At 34.1% G+C, this 11,711-nt stretch overlaps 1 protein-coding gene across 2 annotated transcripts; it reads left to right on the top strand.

Moving 5' to 3' along the window:
- Positions 1-241: 241 nt before the first annotated feature.
- On the top strand, positions 242-8,877 carry LOC106772025 (topless-related protein 3). Of its 2 annotated transcripts, none has more exons than XM_014658146.2 (25): positions 242-644; positions 1,667-1,846; positions 1,947-2,060; positions 2,235-2,393; positions 2,546-2,720; positions 2,824-2,953; positions 3,233-3,348; positions 3,481-3,613; positions 3,718-3,827; positions 3,998-4,067; positions 4,139-4,212; positions 4,282-4,377; positions 4,454-4,546; positions 4,870-4,997; positions 5,121-5,355; positions 5,443-5,610; positions 5,700-5,783; positions 6,216-6,371; positions 6,461-6,571; positions 6,687-6,866; positions 6,941-7,069; positions 7,169-7,264; positions 7,508-7,690; positions 7,775-7,950; positions 8,467-8,877. In XM_014658146.2, the coding sequence occupies exons 1-25, from the start codon at positions 565-567 to the stop codon at positions 8,681-8,683; spliced, it is 3,393 nt and encodes a 1,130-aa protein (XP_014513632.1). In that variant the 5' UTR covers positions 242-564; the 3' UTR covers positions 8,684-8,877. The 2 variants fall into 2 exon arrangements, with proteins under 2 accessions (XP_014513632.1, XP_022640881.1); XM_022785160.1 differs by having other exon boundaries at positions 2,516-2,720.
- Positions 8,878-11,711: the final 2,834 nt, after the last annotated feature.

The raw sequence follows: 11,711 nt of genomic DNA, 5'->3' as shown, positions 1-11,711 counted from the left end.
AATTGAAAAGAGAAATTAAATTCTCATTTTAACGAGAAAGGGACAGAACAAGAAAAATGGGGTAGAGTGGACGTGTGAGACGAATATTCACTGGATTTGAATTAATAGATGAATTCCGCAATAGTCTGGACTGTGAACTTATCATGCACGAAATGATAATTTTATTTTGATAAGTAGGTGTGATTATTGAATAAGTCGATGTACTTATCTCTGATGGGTCAGTAGAAAAAGAGCGACCTTGTACAACGCATTGAAGATAGCGAGACCGAGTTTCTCTTCTCTCTCTTATCCGCAGCCTTTCAAACCCTAAAAATTCTTGAATTTTGAGCCCTTTATATAACTCAAGAGGCTCTAGATTTCATGAGGATTTTAAGGTTGCCTGGGTTCGGATTGTTATAGTTGGAGTGAAGAGGAAAAGTTTGTGTGGTTCATCTCTTGTTTGTCCGTGGTCGGTGGGTTGGAGTTTTGTACTGTTTTTGTCCTTTAAAGGTAGTATTGATTGTGTTCAAAGATCGGGATTCGGAGATCGAAATTAACGGTGTGGGTTTCAGATTGGAGTTCGATATGTCTTCTCTGAGCAGAGAATTGGTGTTTCTCATACTTCAGTTTTTGGAGGAAGAGAAATTCAAAGAATCCGTACACAAGTGAGTGTCTTTTTCCCCCCTTTTCCCCCTCTTTCCCTGCAAGTTGTTTATGTTGTTAAATTAGGGTGGTAGTAGGGATTTGGTATGAATTTGAATGAGTTAATTATGTTTTGGGACTGTTTATTACTCCATATGTGCGTTCTGGTTATCTGATTATCGAGGAATGAGGTAAACAAAAAAGACAATAAAGAGAAATAAGGAAAGAAGGAATGTTTCATTTCCATATATTAGGGTTTTTTTTTCTTGTAATTTACAATTAAGATGTGAGTATCAGAATTGTCGTGGTCTTTTTGCACTGTATGGTCTACACGACTGGTATTTCGACGGTTGAGTTTTGTATCAGGTTCAATTACTTTGCCAATTGAGCGAGCGCATTGACAGAACTAGGTGGTAAACACCTATGATATTTCGAGGAGGCCGGCTTATGATTTTATAAAAATTATTTAATTTCTCATAATTTTGAAAAGATAAGTGTCCCCTATAATCAAACATGTCACAGGAAACATTATTATTTTCTTTCACACCACCAAAGCCTAACCAATCTCCACTTGAGCACTTGACAAAGCCTAACCAATCTCCACTTGAGCACTTGACAAAGCCTAACCAATCTCCACTTCAGCATTTGACTTATAACTGCGATTTATATTTTCCATACATTAAGATATGTCTTGTGTTGAGATTGTGAGTCTGCAATAATTTTTCTCTCGGCAAGTGTATTGGACCATTCCATGTCTTGTTCTTTTTACATGGTCGTTACCCTTTTTGGCTTTCTGAATTGTGGAAAACAGTTAACTACTTTAATATATGGAAGCTGAATTTGTAAACCTCTTAATGATAATAAGCCTGTTCTTTTCACCCAAGAAGTTATATAATGCTCTTACTTGGGGAGTGGATTTGAGAAGAACAAAAAAAAAAAAAAAGCTGAACACCCTTTCTGTTTTCTGAATTTTTTTTTTTTGTTAAGAATTTTCATCATGGTGCCTGTTCATGTCACTCTATTAAATGCTTCTTAATGTGTGCAGGCTTGAGAAAGAATCTGGATTCTTTTTCAATATGAAGTACTTTGAGGAAAAAGTGCAGGCTGGTGAGTGGGAAGAGGTTGAGAAGTATCTATCGGGGTTTACCAAAGTTGATGATAATAGATACTCAATGAAAATATTCTTTGAAATTAGGAAACAGAAATATCTGGAAGCACTTGATCGGTGTGTGGAACTTCATATTTTTTTTCTTAGTTTTTTACATGCATTTGTGTTTGTTGTAACACCACATCTGTTTTGTCTATGGTGATTTTCAAAATTTTAGGCAAGACAAGGCAAAGGCTGTTGAGATATTAGCTGGTGATTTAAAAATGTTCTCCACCTTCAACGAGGATCTCTACAAAGAAATAACACAGTTATTAACACTTAATAATTTCAGGTAATTTCTGGAGTATACATAATCTAATGGAGTACATTGTTTGTCACTGCCTTCTCTTGACTGTTAGGTGGATGAAATTGTACATGTGATTCATGAATCTTTGATTCAATTCGCAACTAAGACTAGTTAAGAGTTAAGCTTGACAATTGAGTGGTATTTTGTTTCACATAACAGGGAGAACGAGCAGCTATCCAAGTACGGTGACACCAAAACTGCTAGAAGCATTATGCTGATAGAGCTGAAAAAACTCATAGAGGCAAATCCTCTTTTCCGTGATAAGCTTATCTTCCCAACCCTTAAGTCATCAAGATTGAGAACTTTAATCAATCAAAGGTATGTATGATTATTTTTTTATTTGGTAAATAATCAGAATTTGGAAGGTTTCCCATTCCTTTTCTAATTGATTCTTGTAAATTTGAACTTCTAGTGTGTTTTGTGCCTTATTTTTTTATCAGCGAATTTATATCTGCACCCTATCAATGCAGTCTAAACTGGCAGCACCAGCTCTGCAAAAACCCAAGGCCAAATCCAGATATTAAGACTTTATTCACAGATCACACATGTGCACCTCCTAATGGTCCTCTGGCCCCTACACCTGTCAATCTTCCAATTGCTGCTGTTGCAAAGCCCGCTGCCTATACATCTCTTGGAGCTCATGGTGTATGATACCTTTCATTTCAAGCAACTGGTTATCTTGATTTTTAGTTGATAGATACTATAACTGTTACCATGCTGACTAACTTTGATTTTTTAAATTTTATAGCCCTTTCCACCATCTGCTGCTACGGCCAATGCTAATGCTTTAGCTGGTTGGATGGCCAATGCCTCAGCTTCTTCATCTGTCCAAGCAGCTGTTGTCACGGCGTCAACCATACCTGTCCCACAAAATCAAGGTTAAGATTGTAGTTACCCTATTATTTTCAATAAAACTGACTGCACTATTTTTTATGTCGCTTACATGTCATGCGCTCTAGTTTTTGTCACTTTTTTTTATAAATAGCAGTTTTTGTCACTTTTTTTATAAAAAGCCTTATAATCATTAGTCTCTTGGCTGTTGCAATTTGCTTGGCTAAGTGAATAGGAAAGGGATCTTTTTATTAGATAAAATGTCACTTGTTCAATGGTTTCACTATGTCTCTGTGCTGACTTAAAAATCTACATTTCTTTAACAGGGTCTATCTTGAAACGTCCTAGAACACCTCCCGCAACTTCTGCCATGGTTGATTATCAAAATGCTGATCATGAACCACTAATGAAAAGGCTTCGTCCTGGTCATTCTGTAGAGGAGGTAACGTCAATGAATTTCTGTTCTATTTAGTTGTATCTAACATACTTTATGAGGCGAAATAGTTGTTACTTTTTTTTTTTTTTACTTTGTGATGGTTCTTGACTGATTTCATTGTCGAACATTTGTTTTAAGGTTTCTTATCCCTTGGCTCGACAAGCCTCTTGGTCTCTAGATGATCTGCCAAGAACTGTGACTATGACATTGCATCAAGGATCCTCTGTGAAAAGCATGGATTTTCATCCTTCTCATCATACCTTACTTCTTGGTAATGTTTAAATTCATTATATCTAATATAATGGTTGTCAAAACACAGTCAAAAGCATGATTTAAATTCTTTTTCTTCTAATGATATATATTTCCATTGAGTAGTTGGTTCAAATAATGGAGAAATTACCCTTTGGGAACTCAGTTTGCGAGAAAAGTTGGTCTCAAAGCCATTCAAAATATGGGACGTGTCTGCGTGCTCATTACCATTTCAGGTTTCATACAGTGCAATATTTATTGTTACATTTGTAGTACCCTTGGTTATCAGTCTGACCCAAGAAAATAAGTGCAGCTTAAACTATCATTGCCAGTATATTATGATTGGCCATTGGTGTTGCTGCTCCAGAATTCAAAACCATTGTAATTAAAGTTGAGAATTTTTCAGGCTGCTGCAGTGAAGGATGCACCTTTTTCTGTCAGTCGGGTCACATGGAGCCCCGATGGAAGTTTTGTAGGTACGATAATTTTTGTTTCTGAGACCATTTTGAAGCTGTCAGTAAATATCTAACTGGTTGCTTTTCTTTAGGTATTGCTTTTACTAAACATTTGATTCACCTGTATGCTTACACTGGATCAAACGAGCTAACCCAGCGAATAGAGGTGATATTTTTTTCATAAAAAGTAGCTAAAGCTTGTTTGCAGTTTAATTTACATTTTCTTTTTAATCAGGTTGATGCTCATGTTGGGGGTGTGAATGACTTGGCATTTGCTCATCCAAACAAACAGCTGTGTATTGTGACTTGTGGGGATGATAAGTTGATAAAGGTTCACAAAATTTACTCGTTGGAATTTTTTGATTTTGCAAAAATTATCACTTTTTTCTGATGAAACTCTTGACCAGGTATGGGATTTAAATGGACGAAAACTGTTCACCTTTGATGGGCACGAGGCACCTGTATATTCCATATGTCCCCATCACAAAGAGAGCATTCAGGTAAAAAGTAGACTAGTTATGGAGGCATCTACAATATTTAATGTTTATACCTTGGACTGTTTTCTGCTGTATACCGCTTGCTAGAATTTTATACATTCTTAGTCTATTTCAGTTTTACATGTGTGGTTATTTTGCAAAAAAAATCTGAACTTATGAAAAGCGGCTTTCATTTATTGTGATCTTAAAAAGTTACAGGTCTCTTTCTGTTACTCGCATATATTACTCCCATTAGATGAGAATATGTATTGATTGAACTTATTGCAATTTATATATGTATATATGTACACGTACACACTCTAAATGTTGATTATATAATTTTGCAGTTCATATTTTCAACTGCCATTGATGGAAAAATAAAGGCATGGTTATATGACAACATGGGTTCTAGGGTTGACTATGATGCTCCTGGCCACTGGTGCACTACAATGCTTTATAGTGCTGATGGAACTAGGTAAGCTGGATCTGGATGAGGGTATTTATTCCTCCCAGTGTCATGCTCAATGGATACCTATGATGTGTTATATTGAAGTTTCCTATGATGTCCTTCAAATTTTTTTTCTCCATCTTTCACCAGGTTATTTTCTTGTGGGACAAGTGAAGATGGAGAGTCTTTTCTTGTTGAATGGAATGAAAGTGAAGGAGCCATCAAGAGAACATACAACGGGTTTAGAAAAAAATCAGCTGGTGTTGTGCAGTTTGACACAACCCAAAACCGCTTTTTGGCTGCTGGTGAAGATGGTCAAGTTAAGTTTTGGGACATGGACAATGTTAATCTTGTTACAAGCACTGATGCCAATGGAGGATTACAGGTTGGTATTTATGGTTAACTAATTTAGGTCTTGTGTAATATGACACTCAATAAAATATCCTGTGTATAATTATATGAATTTGTTTAGAGCCTTCCACGCTTGAGATTCAACAAGGAAGGAAATATTTTGGCGGTTACTACTGTGGACAATGGATTCAAGATACTTGCTAATGCTTCTGGTCTTAGATCTTTAAGAACTATTGAAACTCCTGGTTTTGAAGCATTGAGGTCACCCCTTGAATCAACTGCAATTAAGGTAGTGATACAGCTTAATTTTCTGCTTGAACACCGATATTTAAAACTAAATATGTACGAGTTACTGTCTACTTTGTTTGTGCCATGTAGGTATCTGGCTCTTCTACTGTTAATGTTAGTCCTGTCAACTGTAAAGTGGAAAGAAGCTCCCCTGTTAGACCTTCTCCAATTCTTGTATGAACCTAACCTTGTAAATTTAATTATTAATTCATTATTAGAATGTTAGAACAATGACATTGATAGTTGTTTCATTTCTGTACACACACTCTACACTCTGGGGACTATAGTTTAGTCCTTTTATTCTTTCTTATAGTATGTTGAAGTCGGCAATAATTCATTACCCATGTAAACAGTGGAGGACCACCTTTTGGATACTTCTACTTTACACTTTTCGTGGTACCATTAGAACATGTTCTGTTTTTGTGGTACCATTAGATCCAAAAGGAATACACGAATCTGTTTTACTTATAATTTGGCGTTTGTATTTCTCTGGAATAACTTATCTAATTGTTATTTATACCTTCTCTATGTTGCGTGTGTTGTGAATTATTTACTGCATCCTAATACCCGTTTGCTCACTTATTGATTTTGGCCTTCTCAATAAAGAATGGAGTTGATCCCATGGGCCGAAGTGTGGAGAAACCACGAACTGTGGAAGATGTAATAGACAGAGGTAATAAACCATGGCAACTATCTGAAATTCTGGATCCTGTCCAATGTCGGTCAGTTACCATGCCTGAAAGCACTGATTCATCCAGCAAGGTGCGTTGCCTGTTGTTTATAAGAGATTGCCATTATTCTATGGCTAACTGTGCTCTGTACACTGTTTTAATAATCTGATGCGTGCATAGGTTGTTAGACTTTTATATACAAACTCTGGCGTTGGTATTTTGGCACTTGGTTCAAATGGTACTCAGAAGCTTTGGAAATGGGCTCGCAATGAACAGAATCCTACTGGGAAGGTAGTCTTAGCAGATAATTAATTTACATTTTTTCCCTTCGGTTTTTTGTTTGTGTGCTTTCCATTTGTTTGTTCCTTTTAGTAGAGAACAGATTTCTGATGTTAATATATTACAGGCTACAGCCAATGTTGTTCCACAGCATTGGCAACCCAATAGTGGTCTTCTTATGACTAATGATATCTCGGGTGTCAACCTTGAAGAAGCAGTCCCTTGCATTGCACTCTCAAAAAATGACTCGTACGTTTTGTCTGCCTGTGGTGGGAAGGTTTCCCTATTTAACATGATGACATTCAAGGTGTGTACTCCGGATGTACAACTGTGATATTCCATTAATTTGGTAAGTTTACTGATTACCTCACTTTTTTATAGGTAATGACAACATTCATGCCACCACCTCCTGCTTCTACCTTCCTAGCTTTCCATCCCCAGGATAACAACATTATTGCGATTGGGATGGAGGATTCAACCATTCACATCTATAATGTCAGAGTGGATGAGGTGATTGCTATGTTTGACTAGTTTTTTTGTTTTGATGCTTACACTCTTATTTCTAATAATCTCACACCACTCTTTTCCCTTTCGGGGGGTATGTTTCAGGTGAAATCAAAATTGAAGGGTCACCAGAAACGTATCACTGGTTTAGCTTTTTCAACCAATCTTAACATACTGGTTTCATCTGGTGCTGATGCTCAAGTAAGTCTTTTAACCGTTTTCCATTCATACAAACATTCAAAGTGTCACGGAAAATCTTTCAAAGAGGATCTCTCGTGCATGTATTTTGCTGGCTTGCTACACTTAATAACTTCCAATTTTTTTATTTTTCTTTTGAGAGCTATAGTTTAATTACCTGTGTTTTTGTTGTATTTTGTGTCTCTTGCATTTTTATATGATCACATCTTTTAGCTTTTGGGTTTTAAGAAGTTCAATTTTGTACAGCTTTGTGTATGGAGCATTGATACATGGGAGAAAAGAAAATCAATTCCAATACAACTACCTGCAGGAAAGTCACCTGTTGGTGACACACGCGTACAGTTTCATTCTGATCAACTTCGTTTGTTGGTAGTTCACGAGACTCAGTTGGCAATATATGATGCCTCTAAGATGGAACGCATTCGGCAGGTATTAAATTCCCTCCTATATCGGTGAAGCTGCCAGTTTCTGACAAAATTAAAAATTAGATGCTCATAAATTTCTTTGCTGCAGTGGGTTCCCCAAGATGTTCTGCATGCCCCAATATCACATGCAGCTTATTCCTGCAACAGTCAATTAATTTATGCTACATTTTGTGATGCCAACATTGGTGTGTTTGATGCTGATAGCTTGAGGCTTAGATGTCGTATTGCACCGTCAATATGCTTGTCACCGGCAGCTTTAAGCGGGTAAGTTTCAGATCAGCAAATTGGACTCATTAATCTTTATTGTATTAAAGTGACTAACATTCTTATCAACATTATCATGCGTATGGGTAGATTTCCCTTCAGTTCCGCCAAATAACCTACACCACACTTTATTCAGTGACTCCCATCACCTCACCTAATAATAAAGAATATGTATTGCCCAACATTTTTCATGCAATAAAGAACACACACACACTATATATATATATATATATATATATATATATATGTATGTATGTATGTATGTGTTTGCGTGCGCCCACTTGTGAATATATATTGCCTATCATTTTCTCATGGACTTGCGCTGTAAAATTCTGCTTAGTAATTTAACACAAAATAGTCATTACTGTTTATTAGAATATGTAGCGTTAAAATCATCAATACTAATAATTTTTAACAAAAAAAGAAGAATCCTTCCTCAGAAACGGGAGCATGGTGATTGTTATTTGCATTTGCTAAATTTGAGGTTAGGAGCTTGATCCTTGTGTATTATTGCAGAAATCCATCTTTATATCCTCTTGTGGTCGCCGCTCATCCACTGGAACCTAATCAGTTTGCTGTTGGGTTGACGGATGGATCTGTGAAAGTGATAGAACCAAGTGAATCAGAGGGTAAGTGGGGATCCTCCCCACCTATGGACAATGGAATATTGAATGGTAGGACAGCATCATCATCTACAACAAGCAACCACACTGCTGATCAGCCTCAAAGATGAGGTCAATTGTATTATACTAGTTTAGTTCTTTTCATCTGTAATTTTATCATCTTAGAAGTTTAGGTTTTGATTCACCAATATGTCTCGTCAATATCAGGTCAGAATTCGACATAAAATGCTCAATGCTTAGATGTACTCTGCTGTATACCTTTATTTATTAGTTAACTCAATTTATTGTTTACATGAAATTATAATGTTCTTGTTCTTGCTTATAAGTCCATTTACATTGCCGTTTGATACTCTATATAAAATCAATTGTCAATTTATCATTATTGGAATTAGGAAAAGGTTCATCCCCGTATTGATTGGAGATGGATCTTCCCTTATTTGAAAACAGAAAGCTTACTGCAACCTTTAAAATATCCGATTCAAAAGTAGATGTTGACAGCATTCCTGTACTATTTATCTGTAAATTATCAATTACAAAAATATAAAAAATAAAGTAATTGGATTAAATCAATTTCTTTAATTTTATGAATACATTATTGAATGGATACTCGCATCAAAATTTAATAGATTAAAATAGATTTGACTATTTTTTTTTACAATTAAATAAAATTTATTTAATGAGAAATTTTCGAAAATATATTTTCAAGATTTGTTTTTCATTTTCTTTGAAATAAATTAAAATATTTTAGTTTTTACAAAAGTAATTATCTTTATATGTGGATGAAACAATCCATGAAAAAAAAATATTTATAGATATATTGAATTGAATTTTTATCAAAATGATTAGAATGAATCGAGCTTTTTATTTGAAACCATACATGAAAAAAAATATATTCATTGATATATTAAATTGAATTTTCATCAAAATGAATAGAATGAATCGAGCTTTTATTTTAAATTTTGTATAGATAAAAAAAATGGGTAAATGAATATTTTATTTAATTTTTTATAATCCGAAATGAAAACACCTTTGCCCTGAAATCGAGCTTCATCATTATTCCATTTTCAGCCTTGCTAAAACCAAATTCGTTTACCACAAATGATTTCATTTCATATGGAGACAAATGGAGTTAGTTATTAATTTAGGTTGTTTCAACCTGCACCTTGAATAATTTCATCTAGCATTTTTAATTTTTAAAAATTTTCTTACATTTTGTACGTCAAATTTCGAAATTAGATAGATCTTTTTATCTTATTAAATTTTGAAAATTTAATGCAGAATTTTTATTCTTTTAATAAATTTCAAAATTTGATTAAGAATCTAATTTTTTATTAAATTTCGAAATATGATGAAATTTTTTTTAAACACTTCATCAAATTTCGATAAAGAAAATAAAAATTCTTTTATTGAATTCTAAATTCTAATGAATGGTTAAAAATCTTTTATTAGATTTCAAAGTTTAATAAAAAAAATTATTTATCTAAATTTAAAATAAGTTTAATCATTTAGAACATTTCTATGTATGGTTTTCTCAATTAGATCTTATTTAGTCTTCGTCTTTAAGTTGGGTGGATCACATTAAAAAATATTACTCATGACAATGTGACATTATCAACTTTTACTAAAGTTTAATGTGTTGAGTTAGATTTATTTTGTTTAAATATTTAAAAAATTTGAATATAATCAAAAGGCTGTATTTGTTTTGTATACATATTTAAAAAAACATGAATATAATCAAAAGGCAACATTATTTTCAATTTTCTTTTTCTTTATTAATTTATTTTTAGAATCAGAGCTTAATATTTTTTAATTTTCTTTGTCTTATAATCAGACATTTCATTGAGAAGGTATTGTAGTCCTTACCAGTCCAGTGACCCTATGGTGGCATCCTCCACCCTCTCCATTGATGTCATCTGCTAGTCACCAACAACCACAAGCAAACCTCAAATCCGCGAAACAAAGGAATCCAAAACGGTAAAAAAAGAAAAAACAAATTAAAGAGACAATCAAGAAACCAAAAATACTTCCTTTCAAACTCAATTATAGGAATCAAATTCCAAGGCATAAAATTCCTGAGGTATTCAAATTCCAAAAACCCAAAAATTTCCATATCAGGAACACACTCCGCTACCGCGCCGGTACCTCTCGCAACACGTCGCTGCCGCCTTCGCCCGTCACCGCGACACTGTCTGCACTCCACCCATCGTGAGCTCTGAACCAAGAGACTTTCGCGATTCCTACTGCTACGAGAACGCCTTTGTCGCGCCTGGTTCAACGAACTCGAGCCCTTCCTCCCTACGACCACCGTGCCAGAACCCAAGGAAGAGATAGGAGATAACAGAGCCTATGAAAGGAAGCAAGGCCAAAAATGATTTGGTGAAGGAGAAGTTTCTGAACGAAAAGAAAGCAAGGAAAAGACGAAGGTGCTGCTTCTCATGTGAGATGAAGAACCTCAAGGTTGAGTTTTGTCCGAGAGAAAGAATGAACAAAGAAAGAGAAAAAACAAAACTGGGTTTAGCTAAGGAAGAAAGCACAAAATTGGAAATCAAGTTTTTTTTTTAAATATGTAAATAAAATAAATTCAACTCAACTTAACACAGTTTATGTCAGTAAAAATTATTAATGTCATCCTGCCACAGGCACATCATCTCTACATAAATAAAGATTTTTGAATTGTAGAGAACAATTTTAAAATTTATAAAATTGAAAATACAGGATTAAATAATTGAAAGTGTAAGATGAAACAACCGTTACTTTAGTTTGATATATTGAACTTTTTGTGGTCACATGACAAGGTAACGGTTGATGTTGATTAAATTTTAGGTATATTTTTTTAATGAATTAACAAATGTAATTTTCATCAACCATGCTAGGAGAGCAGTATTATGATGAAATCTTATTTATTAATTCATTATTAAAGTACACATATTTTTATTTATAATTACTTAAACCACGTGATAAGAACAGTTCTTCAAGTATAGAATTTTAATTTTAATTTATTTATTTGTAATAAAATATGTTGTTTTAATAACATTTTAATATTTAACAAATTCAATATTTTATAAATTAATAAGGCATTCGGAAATTATTAAAAAGAAAAAGCGAAAATTGATAACAACCTTTCACTTAAAAATGATA

The sequence above is a fragment of the Vigna radiata genome, chromosome 8 (assembly GCF_000741045.1).
Source record: "Vigna radiata var. radiata cultivar VC1973A chromosome 8, Vradiata_ver6, whole genome shotgun sequence".
Classification (NCBI taxonomy): Eukaryota; Viridiplantae; Streptophyta; class Magnoliopsida; order Fabales; family Fabaceae; genus Vigna; species Vigna radiata.
Note: the sequence above shows the minus strand (reverse complement) of the source record. Positions and strands in the feature narration are given on the sequence as shown.